Source organism: Strix aluco, chromosome 3, assembly GCF_031877795.1.
Source record: "Strix aluco isolate bStrAlu1 chromosome 3, bStrAlu1.hap1, whole genome shotgun sequence".
NCBI classification, from domain to species: domain Eukaryota; kingdom Metazoa; phylum Chordata; class Aves; order Strigiformes; family Strigidae; genus Strix; species Strix aluco.
In genome coordinates, this window is record NC_133933.1 from 94,451,319 (window position 1) to 94,469,394 (window position 18,076).

The following is an 18,076-nucleotide window of genomic DNA, read 5'->3' on the forward strand; positions in this document are numbered from 1 at the left end:
TACTTGACTTTCATGGTGGTAAACTAACAGTATTAGAACAAAAGTACTAGAGCATTGTGTGCTTTATGAGAATACTTTTCAAGGAATAATACTGTTAGAAAAGGTACAGCTTGTCTAAGACAAGGTGTCTGTGAAGATGAAATTGCTTTTAAAAAGGATGGGTTGGAGGGGGGGGAATAGATAGAGGGGTGGTTTGGGGGGTTTTTGTTGTTTGGTTTTTTTTTTTCCTTCTAACAAAATTTCCATACTACTGGCTTGTTCTGTTCTCATCGGTATTTATTTTCTGATGTTTACTTATTTGACCCAACGTGACTTATTTTAGTGAAGGAGGTCTAGGAGGCATAATGATGAGACACAGAAGCTAAGTAATATTGTATTTTTAGTAACTGAAAAGGCTCTCTTTGCTATCGGAATCGTGCAAGAATTTGGAGTCTTGGAAAGTGCAAGTATAAAATGAGTTGTTCTTTTTTTTTTTTTTTTTTTTTTTTAAAAAAAGGTTGTCTTCATTACATTCTGCTTTGCCAAAGTCATTCCGTGATCTTGTAATGGAAGAAGAAAAATGTGTGAGTGCAAATAATTCACCTGGTACTGCTATCAAAAGAGCTGGATATAAAGGAACTGAGGATTCATTGGTCCAAAACACCGTAAGGTAAGAGAGCTGTCTTTTCCTAGTTGGTCGACCATTATACAAGAACCACAATAACCTGTTCAAATTCTGCTGAAATAAGAAAGGATAAAATTGTAATTTTAAAAAAAGTAATCTGTAAGGATTCTTTTAATGAATCTGTTAATAGGATTTTATGGATGGAATACTCTTATGAATAGGAAGCTTAACGACTAAAGCAATTTAGTGCCACTGCTAATATTTTGTCTGAGGTTTGAAGTGTTTGTGTCTATGGACACGTGTGTGTGTAAGTGTATGGACACAAACACCTCAGGCTCCAAACAAAATATGTATATGCATGTATGTATAAAAATGGTAAAACTATATTTTCTAACTTCTGTAGAAATTAGATATTCTTTAGCATTCAGATATGGCATGTGAGAAACATTGTAACCACCGAGTAGATAAAATCAGTTTATTCAAACACAGTTCTGGCATTTTCTGATCTGTTTTTGTATAAGCTGACTTAATTGTTTAGGTGTAATTTTTCGTGGATGAAGAGGGCTTACTGAAATACTTATGCATTGGTTGTGTCGGTATTATAATTACTGGGGGACTACAGTTCTAAGGACAAAATTAACTTGTTATGAGGTGCACGTGAGTTCTGTGTCTAGTTATTAGACAATGTTGCTCTTTGGTCAAATTCTTTTATCCATGCATCCTCTGTCTGTCTCTAATAAAACCTCTGGTTTGGATTAAAATAACTGTCTAAGCTGACGAAAGAAATCTCAGCCTTATTCCTGAAATCCTGAAGGACGGAGTTGCCCACCCACCTGCATCTCTTCCCCCTATCATCAGTAAATTTGAATGCTATGCATTTCAAATATATGTATGAGTCAGAGGGCCTGAAAATCTTACAGACTTTCCCACCCTCCATCTGGAAGCAGCACAGGCCAGCTGCCCCAGGGTAGTAGGGGAGCCAAGGGTGACAGCAGCACCAGCTGGGTAGTGGCCTCCCTGGCAAGGGCACAGCCCCACTGTGCCAGAGCGAGGTGAGCAAGGCAGGCTCCGTGACAGAAACCAGAGTGAGCCACAGTCAGTGAGCGCAGACAGGTCCATTGGGATGAGGCAGAGTTGAGGTCAAACCTGCAAGCCAGCATCAGGAACAGCAAGGCTGGGCTTGGGCACAGCTGCAGCGTAGCTCAAGAAAGGCCTAAGACTGAGGGCCTGAGCTTAAATGCAGCTCCTGAGTAGAGAGGGGGGAGCCCCATGTGAGCCTTCACACAGCTCTTCCTTACAACTCAGTTCTGTTCAGAGCCTGGTAGTACACAGGGAACCCTGACACCCATTACCTCCCAGTTTTTCTTAGGAAATTCCATCCCTCTCCAAAAACTGTCCTCTCCAGAAGGAAAAGAAAGCTCTTCTGGTCCTCCATCTTTGTTGCTCAGCTTGTATAGAAACTGGTGTTTCCTTAAGACAGAAGTAGTATGTGTCCTATTGGTAGATAAAGAACAAAGTGAGGGTAGAAATGCAGAAACACTGTTTGTGTAATGGTGTTAGAGGAGACAGGTAGGAGGGATTTGAAGAGTGTGTGTGATGGGTGTGCATTCTTCAGGAACAGAGTGATAAAGCTGAAGTTATTGTGGTGAGTGGAGATGTAGGGACACAAAGCACAAATCTGCAGAAAACCATGTATCATTAATTTTGTTGCTAGCAAAATAATGAAGCTTTTCATCATATGGGAGATGGCAAGGGCTGGTGATGAAGAAATTTGCATGGGATGCTGTTATTAGCTTTGTCACACCTGCTTTGTGATCTTCATAAAGTAATTTCTTTTTCTCTTGCATTGCTCTATCTAGTCTGTGCAGTCTGGCCAGTCTGCACATTCTCCAAGTGGATTATTTGAGCTGAATCCAGGCCTAATACGTTAGCTGTCTGAAAATGATACATTAAGCTAGTGGGAGCCTAGATGACTAGATTGACTATAATCAGTTAGAAAAGATGGTACTTCCAGAGCTATTTCAGGTTGGTTTGAATTGTGTCTGAAGATGCTTACTTTTCTCTATTAGGTATAAAGAGCCTAGGTGGCTCGTTCATCCATCTGAAAGTTAGGAGTTGAATTTCTAGTTTGAGGTAATTTTATTCTTTGACTGTACAGTTCCTGTCACAGTGGGCTCTGACTTTTGCCTGCGGCATTCAAGGGCTATTTCTGTGAAGATTAATTATCCACACCCTTACCTCTTCCTTTTTAAGGAAAGGAAATTGCATGTGTGTAGAGCATAAGTAATCCTCATCTGCTGATGTCAGACTTACTGATGGGACATTGAAGATACTTGCATGGCTACTGTTCCTGCTTTGTCTTTTTTCCTTGGATAAATTGTACAGTAATTAAACTGACAATTTTCTTAAGTCTCTGGATGAGGGTTTTTTGGTGGTTGCATAAACACTCTTCCATATACTGTCACCTTCCAATTTATGCAACCCAGAAATTTTCCGTAGATGAACCATGTTATGAATATGGAGATGTGAACTGGATTCAGTCCAGAGGCAGATCAGCAGAAAAGCTGGGCTGTGTGGATGTGGCTGCATTGTTTCCAGGGACAGATCAGCCTTGGGAGTTACGCTGTGCAGCTGTGCATGTGTAGCTAGTAGTCCAAGCTAAAAACATAGGCCTGACATGACTTAACTTAGATGTGGTGGACTGGGTTGTCTTCACTGTGTTACTCCAGGGAGCAGTGAAGAGTCTTAGTGGAAACAAGTCTTTGTGGCTTTGCGTGGGAATGGTCTGGTTCTGGCATGGCTAATAATGAGCTAATAAGTAGTACATGACTCAAATGGTACAGCAAAACCCAAGAGGTTCTGCAGGAGACCAGTCTTTGTGTTCCTTTTCTGAGAGTAGTCATTAGATCAGGGAGGCACCAGACCTGAACTGGCTTCAAATGAACAAATTCTCAAGAAACACTGGGGGGCTGAGTGCTGGGACATCTTGGTGGCTGTGCAGGAGTCATGGCAAGTTCAGCCAACTGAGTTAATCAGGTTGGTTCAGTACTGATAATACTTGGCTAGTTCCATGCAGAACCACTTAAGTCTCTGCATCAGTCTTTAATTTTCAAGACTTCCAGGTTTCCAAGTTCTATATTTTTGAGGCTTTTTTTCCATTTTTCTGTATATGCTTCCCGTTTCCCGTCTGTTCCGTTTCTCCTAGTTATTTTGATGCCAGCTGAGGAATTAATCTAGCATGTTGAAATATCTGCAGTTGATTTAATATCTGGACTGAATGTCTTGCTAGCAAGAAACACAGATGTACGTATGTATGTACAAACAGCTTCAAAATATCTGAACTGCTTCCTACATTTTAAAGCCACGTTTAAATTGAGGGAGATGACACAGGTATTTAAACTTACCTTTTAATTGATCACTAGAGTGTGCTGTGACACTGAAACTATTAATTCCAGTTTTTGGAAATTTCTGTTGTGGTGTTTTTTTCGTTATTTTTTGGTTGGTTTGTTTTGAAGTCTTACTCTGGAAAGAACTTTATATCTGTACTGAAACAGGTTTGTAAAGTATAACAATCTACTTGGATTCATTTATAGTAGTGCTGTGAGTTCTTTGGACTGTGAGTGGGAAAAAGAGTGTACCTGTCAAATGTGCTGGATAGGTGTCAGTTACTGTCAAATGTGACAGTAAGCATTATTAAAGTGGGTGGAAAAGGAGATAAAGTTCAGAAATTACACCAGAATAAAGGTATTTAGTAAGTTGTGCAAACATGCTCCTAATTAAACAAACCAGAAAGCAAAAAACTGCCTTCATCTCTTCTTCCCCTTCCTTTTCTCTGGTTCTTTGCTGCTTTTTGTTATTATCTGAAATTCAGTAAAATCTGGAAGTTGATTTATCTAGACTTCAGCTAAAAAGTGGTTCCCAGCTGTTGAAATAATAGAATAAATTAGATTCTCTAGTTCAGCCTCCTGCTCAAAATAAGTCAAATATGATGACATTACTCAGGTAACTGGTCCAGTTGAGTTGTGACTGCTTCCAAGTGTGAAGATAACCCAACCTTTCTGGGCAACATGTGCCAATGTATGATCATGCCCGTAGAGGGATTTTTTTTTCCTTATATCTAACTGGGATTTCCTACTTTGCAGTTTGTGTATGTTGCCTTTTACTCTTATCACTGTGCACCTCTAAGAAGATTCTTGCTGCATCTTTTCTCTACCTTCCAGTTAGATAGTTGAAGACAGCAATGAAATCTCCCCTTTGCTGCCTTCCTTTAAGGTTAACAAAACACAGTTCTTCCTGTCATGTGCTCCAGCCCCTAATCTTGGTGGCCCTCCACTGGACTTTTTCCAACCTGGCAGCATCCTTCTTGTATTGAGGAGCCCAAAACTGTTTGTGATACTCTGTACGATAACAAATACAGCATAGAGGGGAGATCACTTCCTTCGTCTGCCTGGCTACACTCTCGCTAGTACAACCCCATATGCAGTTGGCCACCTTTGCTGCAAGGACACATGCTGATTCATCTTCGACTTGCTGCCAGACAGGACTCTGCAGGTCCTTCTCTGCAGAGCTGCTTTCTAGCTAGTCAGTGCCTGCCTTGTATTGCTTCACGGGGCTATTCTCTTTCAAATATAGGACTTTGCACTTGCGTTTGAAATTCATGAGTTCTCAGTTGCCCATTTCTCCAGCCTCTTGAGGGCCTTCTGACTGGCAGCCTGGCATCCGGAGTGTGGACTGCTGCACCCTCCTCACCTTCTTCCCATCCCCCTGTAGCCTTGCTGAGAGTGCACTCTGTTCTAGCAAAGATGCTAAACAGGATTGGTCCCAGTATCAGTCCCTGAGGACCACCACTAGTACTTGGTTTCCAGTTGGACTTTGTACAGCTAATCCACAAACCCTGAAGCCCTTCAATCCAGCCCATTTTCCACCCATCTTGTAGTCCATTTGCTCAGTCCATATTTTTCAGACTGAGTATAAGGATACAGTATCAGAACATGTCAGGGGCCTTGCTGAAACCAGAGAACGTGACATCCACTGCAGAGCCTGTCATCCTGTCACAGAAGGCAATTCAGACATGATTTACCTTGTGTCATAAATCCATGCTGGGAGTTCCCAGTCATCGTCTTGTCCCACAGGGGCTCAGAAATTACTTCCAGAAGGATTTGCTCCACAATGTTCCCCAGCATTGAGGTGAGACTGATCAGCCTGTAGTTCCCATATCTTCCTTCTTGAAAATGGATATAACATTTAGCTTTTCCTAGTCAGCAGAAAACCTCTGTGAGTGGTTGGTTTGTTTTTATTCCTGCTAATACAGAAGCCCTTCCTTTTCTCCTGCACATCTCTTAGTTGTTTAAGTGCCAGCTGAGCATTGGCTCTTATAACTCTGTCCCTGTACATAGAAGTAATATTTCTATTTTCCTCTGGTGCAGACTGTCCCTGCTTCCACTGTTTATATTTGTCCTTTTTGAAGTCCATGTAGAACAGAGTTGCCTGTTCATTCCTGCCAACCTTCTGCCATGCTTGCTTGACTTAAGGCACATTAAAATGATCTGGTTTTGTGTTTGGAGGATGCTGTCTTTGTGTATCAGATACCTGTCCAGATACAGTCTGTATCTGGAATGAATGTAGTCATTCTCTCTTTGTTCCTTCCTTTGCAAGGTTAGAGATAATTTTTAGTCTTTTCTCAGATGATCAGAGGAAGGCTCAATATCAGTTATTCTTCTCTGCATCTATGACAGTTTAGATTATTGAACCAAAGAGACCAAACCTGAAAGGTCTTCCAAATAAGCTTTGTCCAGTGTGGTATATGTTGGCAAAAGTATTTGTTTTATATAGAAATAACTTTATTTTTTTTTCCCAGCCACATACTTCTGGTTCATACCATGATCAGTACACCCTGGATTCTCCTTTTTCTTTCCAAGTTGAAAAACTCCCAGTTTATAGCTACTACAGCCTTCACTTCACAGTCTTTTGTTTCAAACTTCTGAATTTCCTCTCCCATTGCTTTGTTCCACAGTCATACTGTTATTTCTTATCCTTTGATAAATTAAGAGCATCACTTACCGGTTTGAGCTTTGCTACTTATTGTGTCCACCAACATTAACTTAGTTCTTTTAGTTAACTTATTCTCTAAATTAATGATTAACCCAGCTGTAAAGCGAGTAAGGAATTAGCTAGGCAGGAGAAGTATGAAGAACTTGTTTAACAAAATTGAGTGGATATGTGCCTCTTGTCTCAGTGTCTTACAGAATTCCCATATTTGTTTATCACATTTACCTGGCATGACCTGATACCTTTCTTAAATAAAATAGGAATCTCTAACCTACCATTGGGGTTTTTTTACTGAAGATAAACCAGCAGAAATATTTACAAGGTACTGATTTTCTACCTTTTTTGCATTTCTGACTATTCTTCAACACTTACAGAAAAAGCATTGCAATAAGGTCGAAGTAAAGGAACTGCAACTATATAGATACTCAGTCTGGAGAGTGGTACAGCAGATCTGATCACTCTTGCCATGGAGCTGTTGTTTCATGTGTCAGTTTTTCAAAGCTCTGGAACACTGTTTATCTGGAAACATCCAGTTTGGAGAGTACCACACCTTTTTGGTTTCCTCTCCATACAGTGTACCACGCCAGTCCTGTCAGTGTCTGATATGATCACCATTACTGAAAATGGAGGGGAAGGATTGTCCTGGCTAACATGAACTGTGCTTTCCTGGTGGAAGCACAGAAGCGATATGACCTGGCAGAAGGTGTATCTGCTGGGTTTGATTCAAGGGAGTGACAGTGTAGAAAGCCTCTTTTGAAGTCCAGTGTTATTCAGCTGTTCCTGCAGATATATTTATTTTTTTTTTCTATCAGCAGTTAAATTTCTGTTCATTCTGTTCTCTGAGTAGTTGGCTGTTTGTTGGGCAAAATTATCTTTTGTGACAAAAAGCTGCATGGTTCATTTAAATGCCATTTTTGATGATGGACATTGCATTTCAGATTTTTTGAGGTCTTGCCCTCCTTGCTTAGCAGTAGGAATCATGGTTCTTGTTGTCCTTGGAATTGTGTTCTGGGGAAAATATTCCAGGCAGAGAATTTAGCAGTTACTGGAATTCTCTTAACTTTCTATAGATACTTTTTTCTCTTTTCCAAGAGTTTGTGGCCACTTATGTGGATTATCAAAGCCTTAAAGAAAATTGAGACTGATTTATTGAAATACCAACACCCTTAGAGCTTTTTCCAGTGCCATAAAATAATTCAGAAAAGTCTGCTAGCATTTCATAGTATGCTGTAATACTTCTTTAGAGTTCTGGAAATCACAAAAGTTGCCAAAGATAGATATTAAATAATGAGAATATGTCCCTCTTTTCCTACTGATGTAGGATTTTTCTGAAAAATATACTTATCTCTTAAGGCATACCATATACCAAATGTGCCTTCCTTTTGTTGAGAGGTTAACATTTTGCAACTGAATAAAATATCTTCCTGTTGGGAACTCTATTGATATTTCAGGATTTTTCTTTTTTTTTTCAATTCTGTTAATTCTAGTTTTTTGCTATTATGAATGTGGAAGGTAGTTGCAGGGTATGCAGTGAAAGCCCATAATTTCTGGGCTTACACTTGAGGAAATAATTTACTAGTGCTATTGTAGCACTGATTCTTTTACATGAAATGCTTAATTTAAATACAGGACAGTTTGTTGTTTTTTTTCTTGAAGCCATGTTCTTTTCATATCAGTTGCAAACTTTTATAGTCAAAGCTATTAGTGCATAACTCAGCTGAATATTTCACATGTAAAAAACCCTTTTTTTTTTTTTAAGAAAACCCCACTTTTACTCAAATGCTGGAATGTTAGGAAATGCCAGAATTAATGCCCAAGCTGAAAATCCGTTCAGTTCTGGTAGTCAGAAATGTCAGTGTCTTCTCTGGTCACAGTATCACACTTAAAGACAAATTCAGTGTTACTTCCTAATGCCTTTCTTCTGGAAAAACCCTACACGTTCGTAATTGCCTACTGTAAATTTGTACTTCACAGTATGATGTAGGAGAATGCTCTGTCAGTGACTTTCACTCTCCTTTCCTACCTTTTTCCAGGTGCACCACTAGAAGTAGCCCAGGTCTGGAAGACCATGTTCTGGATTCTCCACAGCTGGAGAGTCATAAGTAAGTTTGACAGTGGCTTACATTCTGGAGCTTATTTTCTTTATGTTGTGCTGACCTTGTTCTTGATGTTGCCTCAATGTCATTTGTTTTTTTTGCAGTCCTTGGTTAGTAGGATCACCAACTAGCTCTCCTGTGATAGCACCTGTCATGTTTTCAGCTATTGTAGAGGAAGAGCGCCAGCAAGAAGCTGCGCTTATTAGGAGCAGAGAAAAACCCTTGGCTTTGATCCAGGTAAAGTCTGTGTTACTGCAGCTGTGAAGTAACACAAGGAGTTTTCAATGGCTGTTTCAGAGATAAGTTTTTAGGATTAGTTATGTATTGGAACACTTAGTATCATTTACATCATGATATTAGATATAATTTAATAATAACTTCACATTGCTGTTTGATAAGGTAGACCGACATTAAAGTCAAACTGACTACTGAGTCCATGATTAATGCTTTCACAGCATCAGAGAATGGTTGAGGTTGGAAGGAACTTGTTTAATCCAAAAGGTAAATTGTTTAATCCAAACCCCTGCTCAGAGCATGATTAGTTAGAGCAGGTTGCTGTGTGTCCAGGCAGCTGTTGAATATCTGCAAGGATGGAGGCTCCATGGCCTCTCTGGGAAACTTGTTCCAGATTCTAACCACTCTCACAGTAAAAAAAGATTTTTATATTTAAATGCAATTTTCTGTATTTCAGTCTGTGCCCATTGCCTCTTCTCTGTCACTGGGCACCACTGAGAAGAGTGTGTCTCAGTTGTCTTTACTCGCTCCCATCAGATATTTATACACTTTGGTAAGATCTCTCTAAGCCTTCTCCACACTGAACAACTGTAGTGTGCTGAGCATCTACTCATGTGTCACATGCTCCAAGCTCTTAATCACTGTTGTGTCCCTTCACTGAACTGTCTTCAGTATGTCTGAGGAGTCCAGAAGTGGAGCCAGCACTCCAAATGTGTCTCACTAGTGCTAAATAGAGGGGAAGGATCACATGTCTTAAACTGCTGGCAATGTTGTCCCTTGTGGAGCATAGGAGACTGTTGCCCTTCTTTGCTACATGAGCACATTGCTGGCTAATAGTCAACCTGTCTGCCAGGACCCCAGATCCTTCTGTGCTAAGCTGCTTTCCAGCCTGTTGGCTCCCAGTGTGTACTGGTGCTTGGGGTTAATCTTCTCAGGAGCTGGATTTCACGTTTCCCTTTGAACTTCATGAGGTTCCTCGTAGTCCGTTTCTCCAGCATGGATGGGTCCCTCTGAGCGGCAGCACAACCATCTGGCATATCAGCCACTCCTTCCAGTTTTGTATTGTCTGCAGCCTTGCTGAGGGTGCACTTTGTCCCATCATGTGGGTAATTAATGAAGATGTTAAACAGTACTGGACCTAGTCTCAGTCTCAGTATTGGTGCTAGTGACTGGCCTCTAGCTGGATTTTCAGATCACCAGTTCAGCCAGTTTTCAGTCCGTCTCACTGTCCATTTATATTGTCTGTACTTAAACTTGTCCACTTAAGCTCTTAGTCCATACCTAAGCTCTACCATTTTCCTAGGGATCGAGATGAGGGTGACTGGTAATTAGTCACCCAGATCCTCCGTTCCCTTCTTGAAGGTAGGAATGACATTTGCTTCCTTCCAGTCCTCAGGAACTAACCCTTATCGCCACAACCTTTCAAAGATTTTTTTTGAGAGTGGACTTACAGTCATATTGGCCAACTCTGATCTCAGGGGCATGGGTTGCTGAAGGCCGATCCTACCACTGAAGATCAAGATGAAGAAGGCTGTTAGTTCCCCAGCCTTTTTCATGTCCTTTGTCATTCAGCGGTGGTCCCGTGTCATCTTTTCGCTGCTGTAGAAGTCTTTCTTGTTGCCCTTCATGTCCCTTGCCAGATGCAACTCCAGATGAGCTTTGACTTTCCTAATTCTGTTCCTGTGTGCTCAGACAGTGTCATTCTATTACTTCTGGGTCACCTTTCTCTGCTTTCACCTCTTGTATGTTTCCTTTTTGTTTGAGTTTTGTCAGGGTGCTCTTTTTTCATCCATGCAAGGCATCCTGCCACTCTTGGCTTGACTTGGCTTCCTGCTCATTGTCATGGACCATTCTTGAGCTTGGAGGAGGTCATCCTTAAAATCAACCAGCTGTCCTGGACCCCTCTTCTTTCCAGGGCCATGTCCCATGAATTTTTTCCAAGCAGATCCCTGAACAGACCGTAGCCTTATCTGCTGAAGTCCCAGGTTGTTATCCTGCTATTTACCTTGTTCCAGTCTCTCTGGATCCTGAGCTCCACCATCTCATGGTGATTACAGCCAAGGCTGCCCTCAACTTTCTCATCCCTGACCAGTCCTCCTTTGTTTGTAAGTATGAGATACAGCAGAGTGTCTCCCTTCATCAGCTCCTTGATCCATCTGTGTTAGGAAGTTTTCACCAATGCAGAGCCAGAGTGCTTGTGCCCTGCTTTGTTGCCTTTCCAGCAGATATCAGGGTGGCTCAAGTTTCCCATGAGGAGCAGGGCCTGCAAACATGAGGTTTCTTCAACTTGTCTGAAGAAGGCCTCATCTACTACTACTTCCTGGTTAGGAGGTCTGTAGCAGACATGCATTCAGGACCAGTAAAGCCAATTCATAACCGTGCTACTGGTGTAAATGTAGATCTGATACTGACATACATGTTCTTTCTTCCTTCCAGATCGAGGAGTGTGCTATTCAAGATCTATTAATCCACTATGAAGCTTTTGACAACCCTGATGAATTTGTAACTGTTGAAAGGGCTCCACAGGGACCTATAGCAGCACCTATGTGGAACAAGCACTAATTTGTACTCTTCACAGTCCATGTTGTATGTGCACTTCTGAAGTTCTAATTCTTGTTACAAGTAAAATGGGACTGGAAGAACAGGAATCATGTGATTTTTAACATCAGCATTAAAACACTGCACATAATCACTAGGTATTTGTTAGAGGGAATGGAAATAATGTGTTCACTGTGTCCTTTACCCACAGTATATATTGTATGTATGTTTTGAGAGAATTTCTTTAAGAAGACATATTATTAGTAATGTTACATGAAGCTGTAGATTGGAAATGTATTTGCTAATCTTAAATTGTGAGGGTTTTTTGTTAAATTCACAAGTGGCTGAAAAGCGAGTGCTTATTTTGTGAGTCAATGTGGAATTGAATGTGCAGAATTATACATCTTTAAAGTTTGGGCGGGAGTATGTTCTTCAGAGCTTTCTGGCAAATTGGGAATATTGGAAAACGTTTGTGCTTGAACTTCATGTAGAAGTACAGTTTGATAATGCAGTTTTCCTTAAGTTATATGTGCAAGAACTGGTTCTCTGATTGTTGCGGCCAGTATTTATTACTGTCATGCTCCACGATGAACCTCTATGCTGTACCTAAGTGCCCTGCCATTGCCTGCTCTCAGTTCAGTTTTGCATGGTTTTTCACTGTTGTGAGGCTGGCCTTTGAGCAGTCAGCTCTGTTGTGAAGTAAAACACACAGTTGAATAGAACATGGTGGCACTTAATTAGCTCATCTATAGTCTTATTCTGGTAAATATGGTACAGTTTTAGAACCACTGTGTTTAAGGTACAATTCACTTGAAGTGCTGAGGAAATAAAAGATCTTTGTATTCATTGTTAAAGCTATAGGGACGAATGCTTCACTGTGGAATTTGCAAACACCTAACCTTCAAAGATAATCATAGGTGGCTTTCAGTATTGTGTGTTCCAAAGTTCTCTGTGCCTGGTTTAAACAAGCTCATATATATATATAAAAAAAAAGAGGAAAAAAAAATGTAGCCTTATCTACAATATTCTGTCTAGTTTGTCTGTTTGTATAGGTGTGTTTGAACTTGTACTTTTTCAATAGTGTTAGTACTCGTGAACTCTGGAAAACTGGAATTGACAGAACTGCAGATGATGAATGTAGAGAATTGATCACTGTGTGATAAGAGTTGAAAAAAAGCTATGTAGATATGTCTAATGGTTTCAGGTCAAGCTACACCAAAAAAATCCCCCACAAAAATTGTAAACAAATGCAATAAACCATAAAATCTTGATTTACACAAAGTTAGTATACTTTTATGTGCTGTCTGTATATAATCACTACTTTAGGTAATCCTAAAAGTATTTGTTTTGCATATGAAACAAGAACTGTAGGCATTTTGAAGTTACACAGGCAAAGGAAGATGTAGCTTTTAATTTATTTTAAGTTCTAATGGTGATTCATTCACTATGCTGATGAGAATACTTGCATTAAGTGCTTTACTTGATGCACTGCAGGGCCTTAGAGCCTGCTGAAACTATCCTGAATTAAAAGAAAGCTTATGTACTGTGAGAAACAGCTATAAAAGCAGTGAGCCTTTCCAGGTGTGAACCCAATTTGTTCTCAGATATAAAATGATTGTAAAGTTGCTAACTTAGATTTTTTTTTTTTTTTCTTCCAAATGGATTAGAATATGCTGTTTAAAATGTCATTCTGTCATTATAAGAGGATTCATGCTTCCACAGTGCCGAGGAGCTTGACCACTTTTAAGTTCTGGGTTTGTTGCCATAGTTTGCTTATGGATTGTCACTGATTATACTTAATATTCACAAAGCAAAGAACAATCAGTGTACCACACTTCTGAAATTAAGAACTTTTTTTTCAACAGTTGTGTTAGATCAGCTTAAGTGTCACAGCTTAAATGTGTCACAGAAAGGTGTGTAAACTTAGAGATTCCATTTTTAGTTAACTTTCTTAAAACTTAGAAATTAACAGTTTAAAATGTCTGAAGCACACTTTAAAAATTCAAATTATAGTGGAAACAGAAACAAAAATTTCTAAATCCCTGGATACGCTCTGGGGATAGCTTATGGTACATGTGAAAACCCAAGCAAAAATCCCGAACAAGACAATTGCATCAAGAGATTTAAATGTCTTTCTGTGGAAGTGGTAGAACTTTACATTTTCTTCGGTTGCATACTTTGATCAAAAACTATAATTTCCTGGTATTACTGTGAGGTCATTCTGTATATTTTTTTTTTTTGTATAGACTTGACAATTGCATAACCATCGAGATGGAAAGCAACTTCTGGAGATTGCCCAGTCCAACCCCCCTGCTCAAGTAGGCTCAGCCAGAGCAGGTTTCTTAGGCACTGTCCACTAAGGTTTTGAGTATCTCCAAGGACAGACTCCACAAGCTCTCTGGGCAACCTGTTTTAGTCTTTGACCATTCTCACAGTAAAAAGGCATTTTTATATTTAAACAGAATTTCCTGTATTTCAGTTTGTGCCGTTCCTTGACTCTCTTCCTGTCACTGGGCACCACTGAGAAGAGTCTGTCTCCATCTTCTTCCCTGCCCCCTCCATTAGATACTTACGCACATTGTAAGATCCCCTTGAACCTTCTCTTCTCCAGGCCGAACAGTCCCAGCTCTCAGCCTCTGCTTGTCTGTCAGTGCCTCAGCTATCTTTGCTGTCCTTTGCTGGGCTCTCCAACATGTCCATGCTCACCATGAGTGTTATGTTACCAGGTGTCGTCTGGGAAAATATTTAGGGGTATTTTAAGAGCTTTAAAGCCTAAACAATTCTGTTTATCCCTGTTTACTACATAGTAGTAGATCAGTATTCATTTAGTGAAATGAGTTGAGACTTGCGACTCACTTCATTCAATGGTGAGTGTTTTCACATTAAAATGGGGAGGCAAAATTACATCTAATATTTTGATAACACTGGAGTCTCTTCAGTACTTGCTGTTAGAGGCACTGTGTCAGGGCATTTGAGGAATATATAACTCTTCTGCATTGTGTATCGAAATGAAAGTGCAGGAGAAGTGGGTGACTTCAGTTGATTAGAAAACCTGTAACTGCCTTTGTTCCCTAAGAACAGAGGCTATTTTTAGTGAATAATTTGACTGTAGAGTATCATTGAATGGAATCTCTGTATAAGGACTGATTTTTTTGAAACTTTTCATGGAAAAGCACTGACAAAAAATTACTAAATTACTAACTTAACTCGTGGTACAAATCTTAATGATACTTTCCTACCATATGCATTTTAACTGAATCCTCCTGCCCCTGCTTGGTAAGTCATTTACAGGTGACAACGGGGAATTTCAGTTACAGATTCTAAAATGAAAGTATTCACAGAGGTTCTACCGTAGTTTTCTGCTATGGTGAAATTGAAACCAAACTTCCTTAAATGTTTTTGCACTTTAAATTATTTTGTGTCCCCCCTCTCCGCCCCCCTTTTTTGTTTTTTAATGCTTATAATAGGGAAATGATACAGAAAGTGACTCCTCAAGATCCCTCAAGAGTAGTTCGATGATGAGGTCAAACTGTTCATTGACTCATCAATGATCGAGATGTTCATTGATTTTTCTGTTATTGGAATAATATTCTGTAGCACCTTAGCAATCTGAATGCTTCCCTTGCCAGAATAACTGTTTGCTCTAATATAATGACAATTTTAAGTCAAAAGAGATTACTGGATTATTAGATCTAATTCTAAATATAAAGGTAAAAAATTTATATTGGAATAAAGTCACTTTTAACTCTTGACTCGCATGTTGCCATCAGAGAATGGCAAGGTCTTTTTTTTGAAGACCTTTTCAGTATCAGGAAGCTAGTTAGTGGAGGTGTCAAATGATCTCAGAATGGATCCTCCCATTGTACTCCAAGAAAAATCTGTAAAACTCTGCCAAAGATCCTGTTAGTTCAGCTGAAGGGAAGATTTTTTCCTCTCCAAAATCTGATGCACTTCACCCTGGTCAAGTGAGATGTTGATGAAGCATCTGAAAGGTGAGTCCCTCCTGTCAAGGTTCTAGCTGTGGCAAACCTCAGAACTGCCAAGAGGGAAGGAACCTGGTGTATCTGGCCAGCTGTGCACTGCAATTCAGAAATCTTTCTGACCACTGACCAGTACTGTGGAATCTGAAACTCCGTTCTTACTGTACTCATATGTCTGCAAGTGCTTAAATCCTGTGAGAGCAATGTAGATAATATTTCTAGGAGTGCTCTTGAAGGAATGTTAGAGGCAGGATCTGCAGATTCAGAATCAGAAGAGTGTCTGTGACAGCCAAGCTAGTTCTGAACCTCAGTGCATAAACTTTCTTAGAAAAGCATCTTTCTAGAGTCTCACAGTGCTGATTCTAATGGTAAGCTGGGTGCTTATGTCTGTATTTCGACTAGGCAGTGGAACAGCGTGTATGTCCAAAGTAGTAATTGCCATGTAGTCTTGAATGGCTACTCTTTGCTCTCATTCACGTTACTATCTAGAAGAAGGTTTTTATACAGTAGCTGCAAGAAACCGTGCCTAGCGAAAGACGTGTTCCACTGCCATCTTGTATGCTTTTTCCTCCCCACCACCCTGTTACCTGCTTTGTAGGTTGAAGTAACCTGGAATACTTGTGCTCCTTCTGGAAATTTTTTGTCAGTTCTGTCTAACTTTGAGGAAAAAGCTTATTAATTGTAGAAGGCAAACAAATTCACACACATACAATATATGTTTTAAATAAAAAAGTTTTTAGTAATGGTGCAGCAAAGGAATTCTCTGAGTTTGCGGAGTCCCTCAAATGGCTTGGGTGAGATTTTTCTTGGGTGGGAGAGTGGTGTCAGACACAAACTCTTCCCTGGAAAGTTTTTAGTTGTCACGCAACTACTTACCGCACTATGGTATATATCAAGACACACAAAAAAAATGCCATTTTGGTAGCAGCTTTCAGATACCTACATGCATGTTGCACTATTACTACTCATGTTGCACTAGCACTGCAGCACTAGGAGCTTCGAAGGCCTTGCCTGGAGGAAGTAAGTTGAGTGTGAACAAACAAGAATCTTCTAGAGATGAAGCTACCTCTCAGATGAGCTATCTTCATTCTTCCAGCAAAGATTCAGACTTTTTTTTTTCCCCCAGAAGCACACATGGAATGCTATTTCTTTAGCATGGTCTGTCTTTTTCCCCCCCTTTTCTCTCTCATCACTTGAATAAAATGAGAAAAGAAATTGAGCAAACTTTTGCAAGGGCTTCAGATAAGGATTAGCAGTGACTAATACTAATATATAATGCTAATACAAGTTGAAACTCTGCTCTGTAGGTCAGTCTTAAAGAATTTACCCGAGTGTATCAAGGTGTTGCTTAAAACACATTTTTTTTCCTGTAATTTGAGTAACTGAAATGCTAACAGTTTTCTGTTTTGATGCAGTGGGTATAGATCTCAGCTAGAGCCTGAAACTGGGCCTCGGGGTAGGTGCTATGTAACTAAGCTGCTGTTATAGACAGTAAGGAGTTAGGTAATTGAGTTAAGGGAGTCTGAAGATCCTGAAGTCGTCTCCTGAGGATGGACTGGTCAGTGGAGTTCTCTCCTGGCTCCAGTGCCCGCTTTGTCTGGGTCTTCTCCAGCTCCATCCAGAGCACATGAAGGTGCTTGAATTTGCATGTCTCAAAGTGACAAAGAGGGAGAACTTCCTGGTTCATGTTTTCATGGGAACACAATGAGTTTGTGAAGGATATTGCGTGCATGAAAAACAGATAAGCAAACAAAAAGCAAGTTTATGTAAGAGCAGACTTAAACAGTCCCACTGCATTTGCTCTGAAGTAATAATGTACAGCTGGGGAAAAGCTGAGAGTCAGGTCTCTCTCCTCTCCTAATAAAAAAATCATCATTTTCATGAAACATTCTCAAATAAGAAACTAAGCAGGGAAAATTGACCCAAAAGATTTTTTTATAGTTCTCAATACTTTAGGATTTCTTGCCCCCCCTCTTTTTTTTTCCTTTCCTGTCCCTTAGAAGTTTATTCCAGGAAGATATGGAGAATGCAGTGCCTGAGGCTGGAGTCTCAACTAATTTCTCACAGTGGTAAACCATTTATAGATCTCTGTCTCCTCAGACTGAAGTGCCATTAAGATAGAAGATGAGTCTTTCTTCCTCATCTAGTCATTTCACCGTCCTGTAATTCTGCAGGAATATGTCAGGTATGTTTGTCAGCCAGTGAACCCTGACTACAAGGAAATAGCTGCCTGTCTCAGAAGTTATGCAGTTCGAGGTGGGAGGGTGCCAGGTGCCCTTTGCTTTAAGCACAGCAGCTGCATCTGCTACGTGAGTCTGGCTGTAATCCCTGTACGGTGGGTGAAGAGGTCATGAGAGCTGCACAGGGAATACAAGCTACCTGCTCCTGCTCAGTGCTTTCCAGTCATCGTGATTCATCAGCTGTGACTGCCTTGCAGTGTGAGCTATCTTTTGTCTAATGTTATAGGTTTGTTCTGAAGGGGAACCTACCACTTCTGCTAAATGTCACTGATGGCAGCACAGCACTTCACTGTGAGAACTGTGCTCGTGTCATCTGGTGACACAATGCCTGGAACA

The 18,076-nt window shown here is 40.2% G+C and overlaps 1 protein-coding gene across 13 annotated transcripts in view; it reads left to right on the forward strand.

Moving 5' to 3' along the window:
• Window positions 1–12,801, forward strand: part of IBTK (inhibitor of Bruton tyrosine kinase) — a 60,136-nt gene extending 47,335 nt beyond the window's left edge. For 7 of the 13 annotated variants that reach the window (XM_074819688.1, XM_074819691.1, XM_074819690.1 and 4 more), the window contains 4 exons: window positions 497–649; window positions 8,686–8,754; window positions 8,853–8,985; window positions 11,419–12,801. In XM_074819688.1, coding sequence (XP_074675789.1) covers window positions 497–649; window positions 8,686–8,754; window positions 8,853–8,985; window positions 11,419–11,544 — 481 coding nt within the window. In that variant the 3' untranslated portion in view covers window positions 11,545–12,801. Of the gene's footprint in view, window positions 1–496; window positions 650–6,839; window positions 8,654–8,685; window positions 8,755–8,852; window positions 8,986–11,418 lie in introns of those variants that run through there. The other 6 variants (XR_012622628.1, XR_012622630.1, XM_074819694.1 and 3 more) reach the window with 5 other exon arrangements.
• The last annotated feature ends 5,275 nt before the right edge of the window (window positions 12,802–18,076 follow it).